This window comes from Aristolochia californica, unplaced genomic scaffold (genome assembly GCF_029961685.1).
Source record: "Aristolochia californica isolate CCGP_79_NKW_82.1479 unplaced genomic scaffold, dmAriCali1.0.hap1 SCAF_14, whole genome shotgun sequence".
NCBI classification, from domain to species: Eukaryota; Viridiplantae; Streptophyta; class Magnoliopsida; order Piperales; family Aristolochiaceae; genus Aristolochia; species Aristolochia californica.
This window is the reverse complement of record NW_027181815.1, coordinates 24,488,389-24,514,182: the sequence shown is the minus strand read 5'-3', so window position 1 is coordinate 24,514,182 and position 25,794 is coordinate 24,488,389. Positions and strand designations below refer to the sequence as shown.

Sequence of the window (25,794 nt, the reverse complement as noted above, 5' to 3'; positions counted from 1 at the left end):
TCGAAATGGGTGTTAGTGTGGACAAATTCATGTTCGAAATCTTCGAAATAGGGTGGGGAAATCGAATGAAATCGGAAGGTATTTTGGGAGAAAGGAGAATAGCCAGAGAGAAAACGGAGTGGGAGGCTGAAAGGGAGAAGAGAGGGAGAAGAGAGAGAAGAAAGGGAGTCGAGAGGGATAAGAGAGAGAGAGAGCGAGAGAGAAAAATGGAGAGTGAGTCCGAGAGAAGAGAGGGAGGCATGGAGACGAGAGAGAGGGCGAGTCCGACAGAAGACAGAGAAACAGAGGCCGGAGACGAGAGTCCGAGAGAAGAGAGGGAGCAGCGACATCGGGGGCACAGGGAGACGAGAGAGGGGTGTGGGAGAGGGAGGAAAAAAGGGAAATGAGGACGCGCGAGAGAGGGGGCTGCGAGGAGAGAGGGGGGAAAAAAAACCAAGCCACACGCGTCCTTCATCTCGAAGAAGATAAAAAATGGTCTTCAACGAGATGAAGGATTTTAAAACGTGGAGATGAAGGACCGCTTCATCCCCAACATCCAGATGAAATGTCATCTGCGCTCCACTAACGACTTCAACTGATGAAGGGCGTCATGCAGTTGATCTTCATCTCGGACTTCAAGTTGAGTAACCCCCACTAAAGTGTGTCCCATCCAGTGTTTCCTCTGGATAATGAAGACTCTCGCTTAGTCAAGCCTGATCATTTCAGCAATAACGTTTTCCGGGCATTGGTGGAGAGAAGGTGGAACCACCAGTCACTTATCCCCGATTTGGAAATCAGTATACAAGCTGCTCCCCGCCTTCAGGGCTGCGATCTCTTGCTCTACTGGAAATGGGCGGACTCTCCTCTTCTGGTCAGATGAATGGTACGACCCCCGCTCCCTCTCAAAAGATTTCCCGAGGCTTTCCAGGGTGGCTAGGGACTTTAGCTTCTTAGTGGCAGATTCTTGGAGTCTTCCACTCAGCCGAGGGATGAACGATGAGGAAGCCACAAATTTTTGCTCTCCTCTCTAGTCTCATCAGTATCACTATCCGAGAGCATGCGATTGATAAATTGATATGGAAGCCTAGCATTAATGGTATATTTGTTGTTGCCTCGGCCTATTCTCACATCATAGAAGATGACCCCAACCTGCCTGAGCATAAGGCAAATCTGGCATGGAAGCTCTCTACACATAATAAGATCAAGTTTTTCATGTGGATTGCCATCAGAGAGCAAATCCTTACTTCTGTCAACCTCCACAAGAAAGACTTCACCGCTCCTGACCGCACCTGTCCTCTCTGTGGTGTGTGTGAGAGTCCATCCAGCATGTTCTACTTCACTGTGGGTTCTCTTGGCAAGTTTGGATGGTGATTTTTCAGAAGATTGGTATTCAAGTAGGGCTTCATAAGGACCTTTTCGGCACTTGTCAGAAGGTGATGGGGACTCACCCACCTAGATTGGGCAAGTTACTCCTCTCGGCACGCCTTGCTCATATCCCATGGTGCTTATAGCTAGAGTGCAACAACCGAAGATTCAACTCCAAATCCAGTACCCCAGAAAGCACGACTTCTTATGCAGCGGGCTTGATCTCTAGCTCGTTGCATACCAAAGAGGAATTTGCCACTCTGTTGGGTATATCCCTTCGTGGAAATAGGAGTCTGCTGGCCCATATGGCGGGTCCCCTCAAGATGCTGATCATGACTGTTTGGGAACCTCCCCCTAGCGACTGCATCAAGCTCAACTTCGATGGCAGTGCATTGGGTTGTCTCGGGCCGGTGGGTGTAGGTGGCGTCTTCAGAGATAGTTGAGGGGAATTTGTTCTCTCTTATGCGAGGCCGGTTGGCATTGCAGACACCAACATTGCTGAAGTGAGTGCCCTCCTATATGGTCTTCAAATTTTTAAGGATCGTCTTCACAGAAAGTTGTTGGTGCTCCAACTCAAGCTCCTCCATGGCGCCAATGGCCTATCATTGATTGTATTACTGACATTGTGTCCACAATTCACTGTACTTGGAATTATATTCCTAGATCAGCCAATTCCTTGGCTGGTAAATTGGCTAAATTTGGAACCTCCCAACAATCTCTCATTCCCCTCCCCCCCCCCCCCCCCCCCGTAATCTAGCTATTTTGAGATTTTGTTTTAATAATTCAGCATCATTTCAAAATAAATATAAAAAAAAATTGTTGTCTTGCTTTTCCATTTGTTTCAAAGACGCTGGTAATGCATTCAAGCATTTGAACATACCAAAGCTCAGCTGGTAGTCCCTAAATACATACACATTGACTTAAAGAGCACTTAGCAATAGATGGTGTCCATTCTCTGACCCTACTAAAGCATTCTTGGGTAGTAGTCTGATAGCTGCTAGTTTATCCTCAAGTGAGTGGAAGGGGAGAAGCCAATCTTGTAACCCCAAGTAAAAGAGGGGGAGTGTAGTCTAGATGAAGCAGCTTAAAAATCCAACTAGAGATGACAGAGACCATCATTCATGAGACAGTCAAGAATAGTGATTAAGGAGAGGGATAGCTTTTCTCTTCCATCAATTAGGGATTGGGGGGAGGCAAGGTGATGGTGAAGTGATTTGCATTGGTTTAGGCATACTTACGGTCATGGGTGTCACTATCAGTTTGGAGTGAAGAAATTGGGGATGGCGGCAAGCTTAGCTGAGTGATGATTCTCGTTTTTGTGGCAATGGAAAAGGGGGGAACTGTGGTGTGGTTTCCTAAGCTGGCTGCTTCCTCAATGAATCAGGTGGCAAAAGACCACTAAGGCTGTCTTTGAATATGTGCCACCTGAATGTAGACCTGGTGCGTTCCAAGATGTAAATCCTCACCATTATGGTACTCTCCCAGCATGCATGATCTTACATTCCAGGTGTCTTTGTATTTGGAGACTAAGAAGTGGAACCTTCCCATCAAAAGTTCCTTGGTTAGGCTATCAGAGTGATGATCAGAAACTACACGGTCGAACTGTTTGATAAACAAAGCACAGGCAACAGCTGGAATGGAGATAACGACCATTTGTTTCCATTTCTGACAGTTACTCATATTATCCTACCAGTAAGTTCAGCCAACTCAATGACAGGTAGGGTTGTGCCACCAAACTTGAACAGTGATAAAGTTGGGTGTCGTTCTGGTGTGCAGCTTTAATCGATCCGCCTTACTCTGAACAATCTGCCATTCATTTTCTTCCTCATCTTAGCGGATGGTCCTCGTGTTGCTGCTTCGGAGGTGGTTGGGATGATGCCTCATCTCTCTTAGTACTACACCATCGAATTATGCTTGCAGAATAAAGCCTCTCTGCAATCGTGGTGTCCCCAATCTGTTTTTCTTCTTGCTCGCTCTCTTTTGCTCCTACAATCTCTCTTGCACCCTCACTCTCCCTTGATCTCCCTTGCTCTCCCAGGACTTTCTCGCTCTCCTTCTTCCCTCACTCCCTCATCCTTAATCCCTAGGTGCAAAAGACGCTTCACCCCTATTTATAAATTAAACAACATAAAAATTTATATCCATGTCTCAGCAACCGTAAACCCTAGGAATCTACTTTCTACGGGAAAATACTTTCCTAAAAAATAAGAAAACCTAGTTAATTCAAAAGAGCAACTTCTAGCAGAAACAATGCACGACTCCACCATTCTCTGTCCAAAACTCTTGTATGTCATGAGTATATAACGGTTAATAAATAGACACTGTTAAGTAAAACCATTAGTTTGAGAATTTAATACTACTAGCATAGAAAAAATCCCCTTTTTACTGGATATTAGGTCAAACAGATCGAGAATCCAAAATTAACAGCACTTCAGCTGTTTTCTCAAAAAAGAAACAGCACTCCAGCTGTTCCTTGAGCATCCAAAGCAATCCATTGAGGACTAACGTTATACCATATATAACAAATTATAACATTCCTCATCTGGTCAATTGCCAATATAAATTACTGCCACGTATGGTAGGGTTCTCTGTACCTTCTGATTCTATAATAAAAGGGTTACTTGCCTAAATACCCATGAAATAGAGCTGAATTACTCTACATCCCTGGATTAAAATAATGCATACGTACTATTACAGAATTACCTGCATACGGCAATGGCTTAAAATAATGCATACATACCACTGCAATATTGTCAGAATTGCCTACATATTCTTACTGTTGAATACTTTAACTTTAACTTTAATATATAAAAAGACAAAAATTGCCAAGATACTTGTACAATAACGACAATGTATCTCTTTTTTTCTGTGCTTACTAATTGCTCAATGTAGGTCCACACATGTGGGACCAACTAATGAAAGGCCCAAAAAGATAATGTGAGACCTACTGTTAGGTTCATGTATGTGAACCTACATAATTTATGCGTGCTACAAGACTAATAAACATGAAAGAGATCTCATTTTTAGGAGATTATTTTAAATTTTTTACACGCTCAATTGGAGCTAATTAACTGAGTGTATGTATTTTAGCGGCATTACAAAGGCATGTAGACATTAATTGCAAAAGGAAGCTAGAAAGATAAAGAAATAGGCGGACAAAGGAAGACTCCCTTTGGGATACTCCCTTTGCACCTAAAAAAGTTAAAAGAGTCTTTAAAGGATAGAAAAGGCCCTCTCCATGAGACCCCAAAGTAAGGGGCATTTCCCAATTGTAATAAAGGCATGCAAAGTGACTTAGCAGTGACAGCTGCCCCCAAGGTTGAAGCACTTATGCATTGTCGTCTATGTAGCCCAATTGGAGCTTGATCATGCTGACCATAGTGACAAAAGGAGGAATGTGCCCATCCGAGCACCTCCAAACATCCTACTTTTGTTATGATAAAGAGGATGATGTGTGCAGATAGGAGAGAGGTGGACCTTTTGAACAGGATCAATTATCGTTTTTGTTATACTAAGTCTTTGGTAAGATAGAAGAACTCTAAGAGTGTGAAGCCTTATAAATTCTGGGATATGAAGGCATTATCTCTCTCTCTCTCTCTCTCTCTCTCTCTCTCTTTTATGAAAAGTGATTTTTTAAGAGAAACAAAAAGGAAGAGCTTACTCCTAACAACAAGAGATTGCAAAAAAGGTGTGTCTTTCTCAACCACAGAATTTGCTGATCTCAGAATGAGAGACCAAAAACAGTCAAATAAATTGACAATATTCATAATTTAAAAAAAGGCGTCCCAATGACGCCACAGAGCCGCAAAGGAATTCTCACACCAACCAATCACCACCTTGGAGTCTCCCTCAATCAGGATGGACCCAAAGCAATGATTTTGAAAAACACAGAGCTCATTAAGTAGGCTTTGATGCTCGGCCGTCGTGGAGTCCGCAATACCAAGAGGGCCAAAGAAGGAGACGATCTGGTTCCCAAAAGAATCACAAATCACGCCGCCAAAGCCCGTAGAACTAGGGTTACCGAAAGAAGATCCATCAAAGTTCAACTTAAGGACACCAGCAAGCGGCGGGGTCCACTCAAAAATAACTGGGGGTTTGGAAGAAGTGTGGAGCTAGGCAAGACACCTCCAATTATTTTTTATGGAAGATCCTGAGAAGGGGGCGAAGACATTTCGAGAGTGAAGCCAAGTAGCAATATTGCCTGAGATGGTTTCAATGATTTTATCTTGAATGCTAAACTTGGCATTGAATCTCCTTTGATTGCGCTCTTGCCAAAGGCCCCAGGGGATGAATGCGGATAGGGCAGAGATCATCAATTCTCCAAGACTGGGGCTAGGGGTCCCTGCAAGCATTCGGCAAGCGGCGACCAAGTCTTTTGGGAAGCAGAGATGGAGCCCAATTTGGCTAATTATCGATGTCCAAATCTCCCAAGAGAAAGGGCACAAGAGAAGCAAGTGGCTAACCGTTTCTTCATTGGCATGGCATAAAAAGCAAATGGGGTCAACCCCAAGGTGGCCACAAATTCTAAGATCATCAACTGAGAGAATCTTGTTGCGGCATGCACTCCACATGAAGAATTTTACTTTAGGGGGGGGGCATTGAGATGCCATGTGAACTCCACTGCATGCTTGGGACCATGAGTAATTCCGCCTCAAATAACAAGGTGAGGGGAGGAGATTGAGAAGGAGCCACTTTTATTTGGCCACCAGATTAATTTATCTGATTTGTCAGCTTGAATTCTGGCTGACTGTAGAGCTCTGGAAGATGACTGGCTTCAAGACCTTCAAGTTCTGATAGACCACGACGAGGTTGAATGTTCCATCCCCCATTATCAATGATTTCAGCAATGGTAATATTCATTAACCTCGAAATTCTAAAGAGGCTAGGGAAAGTGTTCTGAAGAGGCATATCACCCAAAGCACCAGTTTTCCCAGAATCTGATATGATGGCCATCACCCACATAGAATCGGATTAACAATGAGAAGATTGGAGTAAGGAGATAGAGAGATCTCCATAAAGGAGATAATTGCCTTTTGTTTCCCCCTTCGGTCCACCAATTTAAAGTAATGCCAAGCTTTGATAGAATCATATTTTTCCAGAGGTTTGGAGCAGATGAGCTGAATCTCCATATCCGTTTAAGGAGCAAGGCACGGTTCATGTCTTTGGTAAGCCAAATTCAGAGACCTTCTAGGCTCTTTGGGAGGCTGACTTCCTCCCAACTGACCAAATGGTAGTTTGAAATCAAGGCTACTTCATACTGCTAAAGTTAGTGCTCTACTGTTCGGCCTCCAAATCTTCAGAGATCGTCTCCATGGCAAGTTAATCATTGAAGGCGACTCGAAGACGGTTATTAGTTGGTGTTCCAAAGACAACCTCCCCCCTTGGCACCACTGGCCCATCACTGATAGTATTGTTGATATTGTATCTTCTTTGCATTGTAATTGGAATCTCATTCCTAGATCAGCCAACTCTTTGGCTGATAAATTGGCTAAATTCGGAACTTCCCAGGAATCTCTCATTGTATGGGAAGGATTCTCTCGTTTGTAATTTGCTCTTTTGAGCTTTTGTCTTAATAAAAATCAGCATCATTTTAAAAAAAAAAAAGAAATCAAGGCTGCTTCCTCTCCAGAGAAAACGCTTCTTCATCTTATCCAGTTGCTGACAAACAGAAGTTGGGCAAGGTAGGAAGGACAAATAATGGTTTGGAATGCCAACAATGCATGATTTTAAAAAAGTCAACCTTCCTGCCTTGCTAAGTAACCGACCTTTCCATGATGCAAGTCACAATTGCATCTTTTCAATAACTGGAGTCCAGAGATCTTTGCAAATACGGCCCGTGAACAGAGGAAGACCAAGGTAAGCACAAGGGGTGGAAGATATCGAGCAACCAAGTACTTCCGTCATTTCTGAGAGGGAGTTTAGGTTGATATTGAACCCAATCAAGCAGGTTTTACCCCAATTTACTTTCTGACCTGAGCAGATTTCGAAAAGTCCCAAAACCACCTTTACTTTTTTTATGTTGGCCATTGTTCGTACTCTGAAAATCAAGGTGTCATCCGCATTTTGAAGGACAAGGATATTGAAAGCCGAGGAACTGTTGGTTGGATGTAGCCATCCACATTCTCTGGCCAAAAATAGTATAGCTGAAAAGAATTCCACCACAATGTTGAAGAGGAGATGGGAGACAGGATCTCCCTCTCTCAATCCCCTCGGGCCATTAAAGCATCCGTAAGAAGTACCATTCAAGACTAGAGAATACGTTGAAGAGGACCAGCAGCTCCTAATCCAATATCTCCAACGATCTCCGAAGCCCATCCGGGTCATGATGTCGTCCAAAAGGACCCAGTTTAGCCAACTGAAAGCCTTTTCTAAATCCAGCTTTAGTGTAAATATTGGTTCCTTCGAACGGGTAACATGGTCAAACAACTCAGGTGCTGCCATAGTGGAGTCCAAAATGTTTCTACCCTTCAAGAAAGCACTCTGACCATGGTTGATAACTAGAGGGAGCATGGTTTTGAACCGGTTTGCAAGGAGTGTAGCAATAATCTTGTGTAAGTGCTCGAGATTAGACTGATAGGACAAAAGTCACCCGGGGTCTCAACATTTCTCTTCTTGGGGATCAAGGAGATAAAAGAGGCCCCCATGCTGCGAAGGGAGATGCCATTCTTAAAAAATCCCTCAACCATTTTATAAATATCTCCCTTGATAATTGACCAAGCACGGTGGTAGAATTCACTGTTGAATCCATCTGGGCCCGGTGTCCGATCACAAGCCATGCGCATGACTACCTTTTCAATTTCCTTCTGAGAGAAAGGAGATTCGAGAAGAGATGAAGCAGAGTGAGGGAGGTGACCAAAATGAAGCTGCTGAACTTTGGGCCGATTAAGATAATCATCAGTGCATAAATCTATGAAAAAATTGAGCAGCTCATTAGTAATTTGGATCCTATCCGACGTTACCTCGTTATTGATGCATAAAGAGGTAATTCGGTTGGATCTCTTCCTCATCGATGCGAGGGAGTAGAAAAATTTTGTAATGGCAGCTCCATCAATTAGCCATTTAAAACGGGCGCTCTGCTTCCAGTTGATTCTTTTCTGAACTAGGATAAATTGCAACTTCGTTTGTAGAGAAAGGTGAGTGGAAAATTCAGATTTGAGTTAGATACCTTTGCTCTTCTGATGAGTCCAACTCAGCGATGCAGTTGAGGAGAAACGATTTTCTATTTCTAGCTGATTGACGACACCAGAAGGACCATTCATTAAGATTCCTTTTAAGGAGTTTGAGCTTTATCGGAAGAGACCACTCTGGTATACCCCAAGCCAGCAAGCTAGACCACCAGTTTTTCAAAAGCACATCAAAATCAGCATTCGAGAGCCAGGTGTTTTCGAATCGAAATGGGGGGGAGGGGATGGGTCAGTGATCAGATCCTACCCGATTGAGGACTCTTTCGGAAATATCATCATAAAGATCAAGCCAATTTGAATCGGCAAGAAAACGATCCAACTTCGAGAGGATATGGTGTTGTTGTCCATTAGACCAAGTGAAGTTCTTTCCTGAGAGGGTGATCTCTTCCAACTCTCCACTACCGATGAAGTCAACAAAACCCCTCAAAGAAGATGAGATGTGAGTAGCTGGAGGTTCTTTTTTGTCGCAGAAACGAATAACATTGAAATCTCCAGCAAAAATTCGTGGTAGAGGCCACTGGAGTTGGAGGTCAGTGAGCTCCTCCCAGAAATTCTTTCTCTCGCGATAGCAGTTAGGACCGTAAACTCCAGCGGGACACCACTTAAAACCAAAACAACGATCACGGAAATGAATCCCCACCGAGTAAGTTCCATGATTGGTGTTAATTGCATCGAAAAGGGAGCTATCCCATAGCACCATGATTCTAACAGAAAAGGTCAATCGAATTTACGGCCGATCATTGCAGTGAGGGGCAGTTCCAATGGTCACGGGCAAGGCTATTGTTCGGACTTTCGCATTTTGTTTCTTGGAGCACCACAATAGAAGGCTTGATTGTGTTAGGAGGCAACAAATTATTGCTCGCTTCCATGAAGACCCTCTCCGCGGACATTCCAATAGATCAAGATCATTTGGAATTGATTTGTTGAACTGCCACATCATCTTTCCTTCCTGGAGTCTGTCTATGGAAAACCACTCCCAAGAGACAAGCCACATTCATCACGTTTTGCCATGTTTCCTCATCGTACCGACTTCGTTCAAATTGTAGCTCTGCTGCCATCCTCTCATTTGGAGGGAGGGGAGGGTTGACATGGTTAGGAGGGGATGTTCTGCTGGCCAAAGAAGCCCCTGATTAGCAACGGGCGGGGCCACTCTTTTTCCTTCTTTGATAGGTAGCCAAAACTAGAGGAGTTGGAAGATCCAGGTTGAGCGTGGTGTTAGGATTGGGCTCAGGTTCTAATGTGGTCTCTAGATCTTGAACACTGAGTGGGAGAGGCAATTCAGGTGGCTTCTATGTCCTGGGGATGAGGTGGGCATTGTTTTTTCCATGGTGTTTTGAGGGTTGGTGTAGCTGTGGCCAATTCGGGGGGAGGCGCTGAAACCATCGGAATTGTTATCCTCATAGTAGCTGAAAAGGGCGTTTTGGAAGGCAGGGGTGAAGAAGTTTGTTTGATGGTTATCTAGTGGTGGTGAGAGATCGGAATTTTTCTGGTGGGTGGGGTCCTGAGATGATTTCCTCGGTTTGAGATGCACAAGGCCTGGATGTTGCAGGCGGAGATACCAAGACACAGCTCAGCTGGAGATTGGTGGTGTGTTATGAGGGGGAGGTGGATGATTTTCGAGGTTTGATGGGCAATGGCATTAGCCGAGGTGGAGATACTGATGGGGTTGGCTGTCAACGTTGAAGTTCTAGTCAAGGTCTGAGGGGGGAGGGTTGTATTTCGAAGGGAATGGGTGGGTGCTTCGAGGTAAAGGTTTGAGGTGGCGTGTGGGGGAAGGGGAAGGGGAAGGTTGCCTGTTGAGGTAGCATGAGAAGGGAAGGAAAGCGCTGCATTCAAGATTGCAGGGAGGAGGGGGATATTTCGAGGCAGAGATTAGAGGTGGCGTGTGGAAGGAGGGAAAGAGGGGGGGTTGGGATTGATGTGACTGCTCGAAATGGTAGTGGCATTGGGAAGGCCAATTTGGCTTTTCGATGTGTCAGAAAAAGTTGGAAAGGTGTTTGTGGGAGGTTTGAAATTTGGTTTGGATTTGGAATCGAATTTGAATTTGAATTCAGATTTGGATTTGAATTCAAATTCAAATTCAACAAATTCCTGGTTGGGTGGGGTGAGTCTGGGTTTGTGGGATTGTGTGATCGACTCGGCCAAGCGATGGCTCAATCATGTCGGGGAGGGGGAGCAGAATGGCCTACCTCTGTGGGGTGGAGTTCCGGCAAGTCCACCGTGGAAAATTCTCCGATCACCACCTTAATCCAAAAGAAAACTTCTCCGATCGCTAGCTTTAGGAACAAATCTTCCGTCCAAGGCGATGAAGGGGCTACAAACACTTTTGCGATGTCGTGTTTGGCATGGTTGACAGTTTCCTCCGCCCATTTGATCGGCTCTCCAAATTTTCTAGCAAGGTGGTTTATGGTCGTTTCCGACCAGAGCTCCACCGGGATTCCGAGAAAGGAAATCCATTGGCCGTATTGATTTCCGGGAGTAGTTGAAAGCCAGATTCTTATCGTCGAGAAGTTGATTTTATGGGATGGTGATAGATGAAGAGTCCGTCGACGATTGAAATGAGATCAGCCATTTAGAGTGTCCCAAATAGGAGGTGGTCGGATGGTAGTTGAAATTGAGTGTTTCTCTGACATAGTGACACAAATCGTCACTGCTCCAGCCCGGGGCTAGTTCTCTCTCTCTCTCTCTCTCTCTCTCTCTCTCTCTCTCTCTCTCTCTCTTATTATATCTCTTACTGACACTACTCAGTTTATTATCTATAGCCCAAATTTCCTACTCTAAAAAACAAAAGAAACAACTGACTGCAACTCTTCAATGAAAAAGATCAACATTTCATCCAAGGACATCGCACTGTACATCTCCTGTTTAAGTCAACTTTGGCATATAAGCTTCAAAATTTATCATTCATATAAAACTTTAAAAGGAAAATTGTGGAGCCTACCTGGTTGTCTATTCGACGGGATTCATGCAGAGATGTTCCAACAACATGGAGCCCACCCAATCTTTTCACTTCAGACCCCTCAAGTTGACAATGTATTTCACAGTCCTTTAAGACTGTAAGATACAAAAGTGCGACTGTAGGTTTAATAGGATACATCCTAGCATCTTCAGAAATGAGCTTTTCTAGCTCTTTCCTACTGAATAACTGTGTCATCTGAATTGAGTCAGTGATCATAGCTTTTGCCCCTTGATGAGTCCATCCTTTTCCCTCACTTTTGCCAACAAACTTAGCTGCAATAAATTATATCAATTGGGGAAAAAACAATACATTGTCTAACATATGCATTGAAATTAAAGAAAAAATAGAACGATTGATGAAGTCATTAAAATTACTTACCCATGAGAGTCACCCTTGCCAACAAAGCTAACGATGACTGGCCAAGGTTTACCTTTGGCAATACCTGCACATTGAGCACTCTCAAATTAATAAGATGCTTACATATCAAAGCAGGAAAGAAAAGTTTCCACATTTGGCACCTTTTGAGCAACTGAGTCACCATGAGTTTCTCCATTTGGAGCCTCCAGTGTCAACAAGGGAAGTATGTTGTCCACAACAATTTCAGTTGCCAACATCTTGAAACACATAAAAATGGTTAGCACACATCAGTTCTAGTGAGAAGTAGCCTGAGCAAATATGAAATAGTAACTAGATGAGTAAAATGATTTTCTTGAGAAAGGTGAAGTTTTATTTTAGCAAGCACGCAAAACAAGATAAAAATCAGGGGAGAATGCCCTTTACAACAAGGGATTGGAGGGAAGCTCCCTGCTTAGCAAACAAAACAAGAAAGGAAAGATGACTGAAATGATAAAACCAGGTTTTGACTGACAAGTTCTCCAAATAGCAGAAGTGATTCAAGCTAGGCAAATTAGCTACATGCATGTACTACGATCGGGAGTACATAAGATGATATTTAAGCAAAAGAAGGGAGAACAAATCAACAAATTATTGTCATTACATCTGTTGGTCTCAAGATTCTTAGTCCCATGCTTTTGATGAAAACCTAAAAACTCTAATAATGTGTGTTAAGAAATGCTCAATACAGCCATTTTGCAAAGAAAAGGGCTAAGCAGTGACAATGTTCGAATAAGGTCATTCGAACAAGCTCTGATTTATAAGAAGGCCAAGTCAAAAAGGGTTGTTTATATAAGGATGTTATTTGGACAAACTCACACGGCAGAAAAGACAAACAAAGGATGTTCAATTAGATACATCATCCAAACAAAAGTGTAGCAACAGAAGCTTCTGCCAAGATGAAGACCATTAGGACAATGCCGACATTGTTGGATTTTTGGGTTAAGCCTAGTTCCATCCCAAAGTGACTAGCCACTTAGGAGGCCTATTGCTCAACCTTAAAACCTACTAACTTTTCTTCTTATTTTTCAATGCAGGACTCTTTGCCACTCAATACTCCCCTTTACATCCAAACTTACACATAACGGGCCAGAGACATGCGTACAAACCCTCTAATAGGGCACAAACTCTCTCATGGGGCACACAGACTCCTTCATGAAGCCCATGTTAGGAATTATACACCCTAATTCCAAACTAACGAGAGCAATAATAATAAATACGGATTATTAGTTGGTGTTCAAAAGACAGCTCCCCCCCTTGGTGCCACTGGCCCATCACTGATAGTATTACTAATAAATTGTAATTGGAATCTCAATCCTAGATCAGCCAACTCTTTGGCTGATAAATTGGCAAAATTCGGAACTTCCTAGCAATCTCTCATTGTTTGGGAAAGCTTCCCTCCTTTGTAAATTGCTCTTTTGAGCTTTTGTCTTAATAAAAATCAGCATCATTTCAAAATAATAATAATAATAATAAACGCGGAAGAAGGGAAAAGCAAACAAGGAAAAACACAAGAAGATTTATACAGGTTCGCCTCAAGGTGAGACTACGTCCCATCTTCCGCCGTTACAGTAATTCACTATGAAGATGAAATAGATTACAAGAGAAATCGCACACTTATAAGTGTTTCTCTTTAACCTCTCGAGATGCTCCTCGGATTAAGATCATAAAACCCTAATAGTGGCGCCCCCCAATTTAAAGAGAAAGCTAGGGCAACCACATTACAAGAGTGAAATTCCCAAACTGCCCTTAATGAAACAACAATCAATATATCGTGGATCGGACGGGGGCTCCGCCCCCGCACCCAGGGAGGAGGGCTTCCTGCTCCCCTTCCAACCCCCACAACAACCTTATCATGAAGGTCGATCCGCGACTAACTCAACGTAAGGCGTTAATTAGGCTCCACAACTTAATAATCTCTCACTTGGAGATTAATCCATCATCAATATCTCCTCTGCAGCGGCAACAACTTCTCAATCCTCAAAGAGAAATCTAACTAAAGTTGCACACAACTTCAGTTTCTCGATCGTAACAATCTTCGTCAACATATCAGTCGGATTCTGACTCCCTTTGAATCTTCTCAAGTGCTAAGACTTCATCCTCCAGAGCCAATTTGATGAAGTGATAACGCACCTGTATGTGCTTTGTTTTGGCATGATAAACATGATTTTTTGCTAAATGAATAGCACTTTGACTGTCACAATACAACACATTCTTCCCATGCTTGAGACCTTGAAGTAATCCGTTGAGTTCTGTGGTAGTAGAACCAGAGATCCCCAAAGGCCCCGCACAAGTGTAGAGAAGATGGTTTTTATCATCATGTATAGCCTCTCTGAATCCAACTGGACCTGGGAAGCCAATGGCATTACCATCAAAGTTCAGCTTGTAGTGGCCCGGGTGGGGACTAAATCTTCATGGTTGAGAGCGGGGGGAATTAGTCATCTCGATGATTAGCCTCCAATTACCTCAAAGTCAGTATTACTGAGATGGGAAGATTCCTTCCAAATCTATAGCCAAACAGAGACCTGACCAACAATATTATCAACAATTACCTCAAAGGGGGAGGTTTTGAAATTTTCGATTGTTTCTTTCTTTCCTGAGGGCCCAAGGGATGTGGGCCACACAACTGGAGATTAACATTTTTCCAAGTTTTGGGAGATGAGTGATTGTGATGGAAAGGACCATTGAAGGTAAATTTTTGGGCACACATTATTTAATTCCAATTTGGCAATGGAGGAGGACACGGGTAGCAATTTCTAGGTTATTTTGACAAAACGGGCAGGAAGGATCTTGTACGGGGGTGTGTTGTCTGATGAGAAAATCGGATATGAGTATCTACAAGCACACCAAACAAAGAATTTCACGCGGGACAGAGCAAGTAAGGACTAGGCAATCGTGGTAGGGTATTGTGGTTGGGAGGGGTCGGGGCTGCGAAGAAGCTTGTAGGCAAAAACCGTAGAAAATATTCCTTTTGGGCATGGGGTCCAAATGAGGGTATCCGACATATACTCATGAGTTTTGACTTTAGATAGGCAAGTGAGAAGATTTGAGACTAGAAGAGCTTCTAAGTCTATGAGGGTTCTCCGAAGGTTAAGATTCTAACTGCTATGTTGAGACCACAAGTCGGAGATAGAAGCATTTTTATCTTTGGCCAATCAGGAGATACGACCAAAACTAATGTCAAGAATTTTGTCCCCCAACCATAAATCCGTCCAAAATTTTGTGGTACGACCATTACCCGGGTAGCATTCGACTGCCTTGTTAAAAACAGGGAGCAATAGCAAAATTTTCCTCCAAACAAGAACATGTGGTACTGATAGCCCCCTTCAATCCACCAACCATTCGATTTGTTCACTTTGGCAGTAACAACGCCTTCCGAATCAAATCCGGAGATGAATTAAATCTCCAAATCCATTTCAAAAGGTAATCTGAGTTGGTAGATGCGATATCACGGATTCTAAGACCACCACGATGTAAAGGCTGACATACATCATCCCATTTAACTAAGTGATATTTTCTTTCTCCATTGGAACCACCCCACAAATCTTTTTTTTTTAGACTTTCTAGCCGATTTTTAATCACTGCAAGGCAATGGAATAGAGAGAGAAAGTAACCCATCCTTGCACTGTAAATTGGAACAATTAGCTTGGATTAGCTGATTGGTAGATGACATTTCAATATGTCTAGATAGGAGTACCTAGTTGTTGTTGCCGAAGTTCCAAGAGTGGGCAAGTATTGTAACTTGGACATGCGTACTCCTCTATTGGTAGAGATGTTGTTGGGCTAAAAATCAGGTTCAATCACCTTTGCAGTGGATTAGAACTTGAGTCTGGGTTACAAACCACTATAAATCCGTGAATATGTGATTGACTTGTCTTGCCTAAATTTCTGCTTTGGTTGTTTAAGTGCATTTGACTGTTTTAATTAAAAAAATAGCATTTAAATTTGATAAACCTATTCACCCCATCCCTCTAGGTTTATCAGTATGAGACCTAGCAACATCCTAATATTGTGATTTTCTTTTTTCGTTTTGATGTAATTTTGGCATATTTGTTAATAATAAATATCTCGCCACTCAAAAATAAAAATAATAAAACCAGATTTGACTACTAGGCTAGCCCAGTGTCTTGTAAACATGGAACTTTTATCTCCAAACCAACTAGCAACGAGAAGGGCAACAGTAGTGGATTGTCTGAGGTCCAAGAATTGAGCCCAAATGAAAGATCTTGGGATGTTCCTTTATTAATTATAGACTCCAAACATTGTGATCGCACTGCTTCGAAATGTTTGACGGGTTCCTATTCAAAGATAAATTATTTTTTAAAGGCCTTAGTCCCTTCATCAAATCCGGCCACCTCCATGCTTGGGAACTTCATGAACTCTAAAGACCATGAATTCTAGTCGTTTCCATTGAAAGGAACCCTTGCCATGCAGGTCTTGGAGGCATTATTGAGGATCATGACAGTGTGCTTTTCTTTCTGGTTCGATGACCCCAATGCAACTCACCTGAAGTAGAGATCTAGCCTATCCAAGAGGGGTCAAGTTCTTCCCCAATTGCTCTCAACCTTCTGCACCTCCACCCGCAAAGCCACCCATTCCAACCCCCCTCTAAGAGATTTTTTTTTTTTTTAAATGATGCTGATTTTTATTAAGACAAAAGCTCAAAAGAGCAAATTACAAAGGAGGGAATCCTTCCCATACAATGAGATTGTTGGGAAGTTCAAAATTTAGCCAATTTATCAGCCAGAGAGTTGGTTGATCTAGGAATGAGATTCTAATTACAATGCAAAGAAGATACAATGTTAACAATACTATCAGTGATGGGCCAGTGGCGCCAAGGGGGGAGGTTGTCTTTGGAACACCAACTAATAACCATCTTCGAGTCGCCTTCAATGATTAACTTGCCATGGAGACGATCTCTGAAGATTTGGAGGCCAAACAGCAGCCCACTAAGAAAGAATGGGGTCTCCATTGTGACCTCTGAATATACCACCTGCTCCTGCTGGACCAGATAACCATTCTAGGAGCTCTGGTAGGGCCGGACATGTGAGCGATCAAATTCCAATTTTCCCGAAGGGAAACCCCTGAAAGAGTGGCAAAATCCTTCTTTGTATGAAGCTAACTCGAGATGAGGCCCACGGCATGAGAAGTCGTGTTGTCTGGGGTACTAGCTTTGGAGTTGAATCTTCGGATGTTCCGCTCGAGCCAAATGCACCATGGAACATGAGCAAGATAGGCTGAAAGAATTAACTTGCCCGGCCGAGGAAGGAGAATCCCTCGAACCATCTCAAAGGTGTCAAAGAGGTCTTGATGTAGCCCCAGTTGGAGTCCTATTTTTTGAAATATCTTCATCCAAACTTGCCACGAAAATCCACAGTGTAAGAGGACATGCTGGACTGTCTCTTCACACTCACCGCATAGGGGACAAGAAAGATCGGGGGCAGTGAAGCCTCTTCTGTGAAGGTTGTCTGAAGTAAGAATTCGTTCTCTGATAACTGACCACATGAAGAACTTGATTTTGCTTGGTGCTGAGAGTTTCCAAGCCAGATTTGCCTTGTGCTCATGAGGACTATAGTCTTGCTTTCTGATATGAGAGTAAGCCGAAGTGACAGTGAATCGACCATTATTACTGGGCTTCCAAATCATCTTATCAATTGAGTGCTCTCGAAGAATAGTACTGCTGAGTTTAGTAAGGAGAGAACAAAAAGCTAACGATTCCTCATCATTTAATCCCCGACGAAACTGAAGACTCCACGAGTGATCACTCCATGAATTGGCCACAGAGTAAGAGAGGTTGTTTGCCACCCTATGCAGCCCCGGAAAGTCCTCTGAGAGAGATCGGGGGCCACACCATTCGTTCGACCAGAAGAGAAGGGTCCTTCCGTTGCCCGTGTGAAATGCGGTAGCATCTCTAAATACTGGAAGGAGCTTGAAAACTGATTTCCATATCGGGGATAGGAGGCGAGCAACGCCACCCTCTCTCCACCATGCACCCGAAAACTGAAGGTAGAATTTCACCATATTATTCCATAAACTGTTGTGCTTGTTGTTAAAATTCCAAATCCATTTGAGCATAAGAGCTTTGTTCATTTCTTTTGTAGGTCGGATGCCCAAACCTCCCCTATTATGGGGCATGCAAATATCCTTCCAACTGACCAGATGGTATCTTAAGGTATCTTCTGAACCCCTCCACAGAAATCGTCGACAGATGGCATCAATTTTGGAGCAAACGGAGGCTGGACAGTGCATGAATGATAACAGATAATTTGGAAGCCCCGCCAGACAAGACTTAAGGAGGTGAGATGCCTCGCTGTTGATAAGAGTTTACCCCTCCAAGTGGCTAGCCTCTTTTCAAATTTCTCAATGAGGGGGGACCATAGTGAAGCCGAAGGCCGAGAATCAAAAAGTGGGAGCCCAAGATAAGTAGTTGCCATATTTCCCACAGAGCATCCCAGATAGTCCACCATATTCCGAAGTTCAGCTGGATCAATATGATAGCCAAGGAGAGTGGTTTTTCCCCAGTTTATGCTCTAACCAGAAGCCAATTCAAATAATCCCAGCGCGGCATGTAATTTTTTGATCTAATCCATAGTACCAACCCCGAAGCAAATAGTATCATCTACAAACTGGAGAATCGGAATATCGAAAGTTGTGCAGTCCGTCGTGGGTAGGAACCATCCCATGTTCTTGGCCGAGTAGATCAAGGAGGATAGGTATTCAGCCTCCACATTGAAGAGCAGGGGGGAGAGGGGGTCTCCCTGTCTGATTCCTCTGGTTCCCTTAAAATACCCGCAAGTTGTGCCATTGAGAAGGACGGAGTAGCTTGCAGAGGAGATGCAACTTTGTATCCAGAAGCGCCATTTTTCTCCGAATCCCATCTTCCCCAGGAGGGTATCCAGAAACTTCCAGTTAACTCTGTCAAATGCCTTTTCGAAGTCAAGCTTGAGGATGAATCTGGGGAGCTTTTGGACCTTGAAATGATGACTAAGTTCATGACATGCCATGGCTTAATCAAGAATGTTTTTTCCCTTAATAAAAGCACTCTGACCATGGTGTATGGCAATAGGGAGGATTGCCTTGAGACGACTAGCAAGGAGGCGCGCAATCACCTTATATGCACTAGTAGTGAGACTGATCGGCCGGAAGTCGGATGGGAGTTCAGCCCCTTCTTTTTTAGGGATGAGGGCGATGAAAGAGGCTTCGATACTCCTATATCTGATGCCATGCTGATAAAAGGAGCGGGCCATGCTGGAAATGTCTTCTCTTATAAAGGGCCAACAACGACGATAAAATTCCCCGTTGAATCCATCCGGGCCAGGAGCACGATCCAAAGGAAGACCAAGGGCTGCAATTTCAATTTCCCGCGTAGAGAAAGGGAGTTCGATGAGACTAGCTACAGCTGATGGAATAACCTGAAGGTTAACCCTTAGAAGAAGGGCTGAAGTGAGATCCGAGTATAAATCTACAAAAAAATTCACCAGTGAGTCAGAAATAATAGCTCGGTCCGCCATCCAATTATTGTTGAACCTGAAAGAGTGGGGGGGGGGGGGGGGGGGGGGGGGGAGGGGTGGCAATTGCCAAAATGGGTATCAATCATAATAGGCCAATGATCAGAGACGACTCTATTGAGCACTTTTCCGAAGACGTGACTGTAGAGCTGAAGCCAATCATTGCTGGCTAAGAAACGGTCCAGCTTTGAGAGGGCAGGGGGTTGCCTGCCATTTGACCAAGTGAAGGTCTTCACAGATAAGGCAATCTCATCCAAGTCCCAGTTGCCAATAAAATCAGTAAATAGCCTCATGGAGGTAGTGATTCTCCGGGACAGCGGGGATTTCTCATGGCAGAAGCGAGTGACATTGAAGTCACCCACAAGCATCAGAGAAATAGGCCACTTCTGACAAGTCCTCGATAGATCCTCCCAAAATAAGTGGTGCTCAAGGTGTCTGGTAGGGCCGTAGACACCAACTAGGCACCAAATGTTCCCCGAACCTTTGTCTCGCAGCTTGATGCCAAGGGAGTAAGAGCCACTTCAACGGTCAAGCCCCTCAAAGAGATTATGACTATCTATTTGAAAAAAATTGTTGAAAAGTGTGGTTTCCTTGTGCTCTTCTGAAGCATATTCAAAAGGAAACGAATCATATAATTGATGCAGTAGCCAAAGCTGTAACATGCCAGCAAGCTGCTATGGGTAACTCTCTTCCCCTTATATCTTGAGTCGACACGTGCCCTATCCTTCCTCTTAGTCACTCTATACTCTTTAAGAAAAAGCTAATCACGTTCTCAAATATAATTTTATTATTTTTGAAAATGAATAATAATATTGTTAAAGTTAGGTTTAGGTCCATCCTCAAATGAACAACCAAAATTCTGATGTTTTTTTCCCAACTAATAACTCCAAAGCTAGCACCCTGGACAATACGGCTTCACATGTTGTGGGCCTTATCTCGAGCTGGTTACATACCAAAAAGGAGTTTGCCGCTCTATCGTGTGTTTCCTTTTTCAGAAAACTAGAGGTTTATTGCTCATATGACGGGCCCTCGTAGGACCTCCGGTTATGGCCTTTTGGGATCCTCCCCCTTGCAACTACATCAAACTCAATTTTGATGGTAGTGCTATTGGCTGTCTTGGGCAAGCTAGAGCAAGTGGTGTTTTCAGAGTCAACAATGGAGACCCTATTCTTTCTTATGTTGGACCGGTGGGCATGGCCGATTCAAATACTGTTGAAGTAAATGCTCTTCTATTCGGCCTTTGAATCTTCAAGGAACGTCTCCATGGCAAACTAATTATTGAAGGAGACTCAAAGACTGTCATCAGTTGGTATTCAAAAGATAGCTCCCCTCCCCCCCCTCTTGGCGTCACTAGCCTATCACCGATTGTATTGCTGACATTATGTATTCTATTCATTGTAATTGGAATCTCACTCCTAGATCAGCCAACTCTTTACCTGATAAATTGGCTAAATTCGGAAGTTCCCAGCAATTTCTCATTGTTTGGGAAGGCTTCCCCCCTTTGTATATTGCTCTTTTGAGCTTTTGTCTTAATAAAATTCAGCATACACAAAAAAAAAAAAAACTAATAATCATAGGATTTTTCCTAACATTAGACCATATGGGACTATTACCACTAACAATCCCTATCACATCTGGGCTTAAGCGAACGAAAAATGAGATACCAACAAAATGGGGCTAAAATTAGACTCAATAAAATAAATCCCATGTTTTGATGCCATGCTAAAATTAGGTCCAAGTTCATTCCAAAATGACTAGCCAAAGTTAGGATGATTTTTTCAACTAATAACCATAAGATCTTTTCTAACGCTAATGTATGTCGGTAATTCCCAGTAACAAATATCATAACTAAAAAAAGAAAAAGGTTTTCAAAAAAAGTAATGATGATAATAGAGAAAACAGCTTCCTAGAGCACTAACTAAGAATTCAAACCCGTGAAATGACTGAATCAAGAGTGGCATAAAAGGATTGTAACGAAGGATTGAGCAGCTTGAGCAATCAATACACCTTTGGGTTTCCACCAAGGATTATATCCGTTCCTCTGCCAGCCATATTTGTGGAGATGGTAATGGCATATTTTCGACCAGCCTGAGCAATAATTTCAGCCTCCCTAGCAGCATACTGTGAAGAGGTTCTCAAGCAAAACAAATAAAACCTTAGGAAGCTCAATAATATCATCATCCCATGAATACAACAAATTAGTAGAAAGTATTTACTGTCAAAGAAAGGCTAATAACGTAATACAAACCTTTGGCCTTGCATTTAGGACATTGTGAGGGATGTTACAGTCTTTCAGTAAATCAGAAAGAAATTCAGAATTCTCAACACTGCATCCAGAAAATGAGACACTCAAAAAAGCGATAAAGAATACCAATCTCAAGAGGGGTAAAATAAGTTCCAAACTTGGGGGTTCAGTGAAATTTGAAACTTGAAGCTCAGGGTAATTCTTTTCAGTCCATGGATTAATAAGGATTTGTAGAGTTTTATGGATTTTTATGATCATTAAAAGTTTATGGTTAGCGAGATTCAACTACATCCACGAATTTAAAATTACTGGCAAGAATATAAAAATAATGACTTTGAAAAAGGTGTTAAAATATTTAAGAATATGCTTTTTCGAAAAATGGATATTTAAGAATATGTAAACAATTAAAAAATGAAAAGGAGCAAAAAACTGATGAAGTCCTGGAATCAAAGCATGTGTGAGTACACTAATGATTTACCTGGTGGTCCCAACTAAGACAGGGCGGCCTTGACGAAACATGTACTCAACTTCTTGACGAACATTTTCCCATTTCCCACGTGCAGTCTACAAAGAAATATTTTTAGAGGAAATTCTCATTGCAAGGAAAGGAGAAAAAAATAACACTAAAACAAAAAGATAAAGAAAGAGAGAAAGAAGAGGAATGAAGGAGAGAACTTTCTGAAAGAGAGCAATCTCGTTAATCTCTCCCAAACCTCTAAGCTCTTTTATCAGTTACTTAAGTGAACAATTACCAATTGGAAAAAAATGCCCCTCCCTAACCTCTCGTCTAGTATAGCTAATAGACTTAAAAAGAATAATAAAAATTACACCCTTAACCTCCTAGCTCAGCTTCCCTCGAACAGAGGCACAAACATACACTTCAGAAAGGATAAAAAATACCCTTGAACTTTAACACTCCCCCTCAAACTGCAGCATATATATATTAACTAACCTCTGCTTGGTATAAAATTAACAAATTCAAGTTTCCCAAGGGCCTTTGTAAACATATATCCAATCTGATCTGTCATCTTGACACATAGAAGATTCAAATAGATTTTAACACTTGAACAAAGTTACTTAAATTCACAGAAGAATTTTTTTTTATTTTGAGAAAAGACAAATTTCATTAAGCCCCAAGGCAAAGAAAGAACATTAATGTGGGGGATCCATTACAATGAGGGATTGGAGAGAAACCCCTTTTTTAACACACTATTGGCAGCTTTGTGTACATAACTCCAAGTACAAACAATGGAATTGACTAAATCTTGGATTTCAAAAAAACAAAGCCATTGAGGGGCAAGGAGTAAGAGGCTGAAGAGATACAACTACGGATCCAAAACCTCCATTTGTCTCTGAAGCCGATCCGCTACATAATGTCATCTAGGAGGGACCAACTAAGTCGGTCAAAAGCTTTCTCGAGGTCCAACTTCAGAACAAACCGTGGCCGACCCATCTTGGCAAAATGATCCACAATTTCATGTGTGGCCATAGCTGAGTCGAGTATGTCACGACCTCTGATAAAAGCGCTATGGCCCCCATGGATGATAGTAGGGAGAACAACCTTGAGACAACAAGCCAGGATGCGGGCGATGATCTTGTAAGGACTTGAAACGAGACTGATCAGCCGGTAATCTTGAGGGCCTTCCACACTAGTTTTCTTGGGGACCAGAGCAATAAGAGAAGTCCCCGCACTCTTAAAAGTGATTCCACAATCATAGAAGCTTCGGACCATGGAAATGATATCCGACCTCACAGCGGGCCAGCAAGCTTTGTATAATTCTCCGTTGAATCCATCAGACCCCGGGGCGCTATCCTAGGGGAGTCCCAGGACTGCATCCTCAACCTCCAAGTCAGAGAAAGGGAGCTCAATGAAACTCGCCAGTATTGGGGAAATCGCATAGAAGTGAAGGTTGGAGAGCCTAGGCCGGTGGTGGTCCTCCTCCCTGTAAAGATCTGCAAAGAAACTGAGAAAAGCATCGTAATGGAGGTCCTATCCAAGGTAACCTCGTTGTCAATAGACAAGGAGGTGACCTAATTAGTCTTCTTGCGGGCCGAGGCGATGGCATGGAAGAACTTTGTGTTAGCATCCCCCTCGGCCAATCACTTGAAGCAGGATTTTTGCTTCTACTAAACCCTTTCGGAGTGCAGAATAGATTGAAAATTGCATTGAAGAGAGATGTGGGTAGAAAACTCGGCATGAGTAAGACGTCATTGTTCCTCAACCATATCAAGGGTAGCAATCTAAGACTGGAGACAGGATTTCTGAGAGGAGGCAGCAAGGCAACGCTCCGAGGACCATGATTTGAGCTTTGCATTGAGACGCTTCAACTTGTGACGGAGTGACCAGCCATCATAATTAGGGTCCCCAAAGGTTTCCCACCATGAGGCGACGTTGTCGGCGAAGTGCTTACCCAACAGCCAAGAATTATCAAATCTGAAAGAGGCAGGCCCCCATTTATCAAGTTTAGTATCAATCTGAATAGGCCAGTGGTCAGAGCCAGCACGGCTCAAAACCGGCCCACAGGTGTTGTCGTAGAGTCTGAGCTAGTCACCAGTGGCAAGGAACCGATCAAGCTTGGAAAGGATGGGAGGCCTCTGACCATTTGACCAAATAAACGTCTTGCTACATAGGCTAATTTCTTCCAACTCAAAACCACTAATAAAGTCAGCAAATTGCCTCATGGTTGAGGTACTCTGGGAGGTAGGGGGAGACTTCTCATCGCAAAAGCGGGTTGCATTGAAATCCCCAACAAGGAGCCAAGGAATGGGCCAAAGAGGCAGAAGGCCAAAAATCTCATCACAAAAAGAGTGACGATCTTTCGAGAGATTCTAGAAATCGCTTCACTATTCTCTTGTATTTGGTTTCAGATGTGGTTGCCAAGCAGGGAGTGATCCTGTAATCTCTTGTTGTTAGGGATTTGCTCCCTCTTCCTTTGTAATTTTTCTCTTGTTAATATAATTACATCTTTTTCAAAAAAAAAAAAAAAGTGATAATCTCGGTATCTGGTAGTGCCAGAAATGTTGGCAAGCCCCCAAGTGAAATCAGTGCATCTGTCATGCAACTTAATTACAATAGAGAAAGTGTCAGTCACGTGATCTAAGACTTCAAGTGCAAAAGAGTTCCAGAGAAGGAACAGGCCCCCAGAAAACCCAATAGCATTGATAACAAGTCATTCCAAATTATTACAACCGCAGAGGTCATGCATAATGGAATTGGAAGGATTCTGACATTTAGATTCATGGAGGATTACAATAGATGGGTTACTTTTTGAAAGAAGATTCTGAACAATAGCACGCATTCTAGAAGATCCAATCCCACGAACATTCCAAGAAAGAATAATCATTTCTTGACTTCTCAGCAAACCTCTGATGTGGTCTTGCCACCCGAAAAGTTATCACTGTAAACCACTCCCATTCTTCAAGCCAACTCGGAGATACGATCCCAAGTTTCATCATCAAACTGTTGGTGCTCATTCTGCAAAGCCAAGTAGAATTGCCGGTTTCTGTCATCCAACGGGGAAAGCAAAGGTCTCCATGAATCATTTCCCCTGACTAGCAGGGAGAGCCACTAGGCTCCCTAGAAGGGGGGCTTGGCCAGAAGTTTGGCAACGACGCTGGTAGGTAGCCAGATGAGGAGGTGATCTAGTAACAGGTCGCCTGGGCTGACTAGTCCCAAACAAGGAGGATGATGAGAACTCACTGCCAGAAAGGAGGGGAGAGGTGGGTCTGGGAGGGGCCTGGCTCAGTGGTGAGAGGTCCATACGAGCGATAGGAGGGGCAATGATGGCAGACAGGGTAATGGGGGGGGGCGGGGGAATTTCGGAGGGGTTCTTGTTGAAAAGGGGGGTTATGATAGGAGTGGAGGTGGGGGAACCGGGTTGTTGTAATCGTGAGGCAGTTGCCCCGAGTGGGGGGGCCTCAAGGAGGGAAAAGAGATGGCCAAGGATCAGAGGGAGGGGGGGGAGGTTCTGGTATCGATGCGATGCCAAGTAGGGGGTTAGGGTGTTAATGTGGTGGGGGAATCTCTTTGGGGTGTCAGGTGCTGATGGGAAAGGAAGGGTAGGTAATCTGAGACATAAGGGTAGAAGGCTGTCCGGGGGCTTGGCAGTGGCAGGGGGTGGGGGTGCCTGATGACCAAGTACAGGGTTGCTGCTGCTTGTG

At 43.3% G+C, this 25,794-nt stretch overlaps 1 protein-coding gene across 1 annotated transcript in view; it reads right to left on the bottom strand.

Moving 5' to 3' along the window:
- Window positions 1-25,794, bottom strand: part of LOC137949834 (protein translocase subunit SECA2, chloroplastic) — a 93,116-nt gene that overhangs the window by 40,713 nt on the left and 26,609 nt on the right. Inside the window, exons 16-21 of the mRNA XM_068796039.1 lie at window positions 22,112-22,197; window positions 21,637-21,715; window positions 21,396-21,509; window positions 12,006-12,101; window positions 11,866-11,929; window positions 11,470-11,759 (exon numbers count right to left, since the gene is read on the bottom strand). Of these exons, the coding sequence (XP_068652140.1) occupies window positions 11,470-11,759; window positions 11,866-11,929; window positions 12,006-12,101; window positions 21,396-21,509; window positions 21,637-21,715; window positions 22,112-22,197 (729 nt within the window). The remainder of the gene's footprint in view (window positions 1-11,469; window positions 11,760-11,865; window positions 11,930-12,005; window positions 12,102-21,395; window positions 21,510-21,636; window positions 21,716-22,111; window positions 22,198-25,794) is intronic.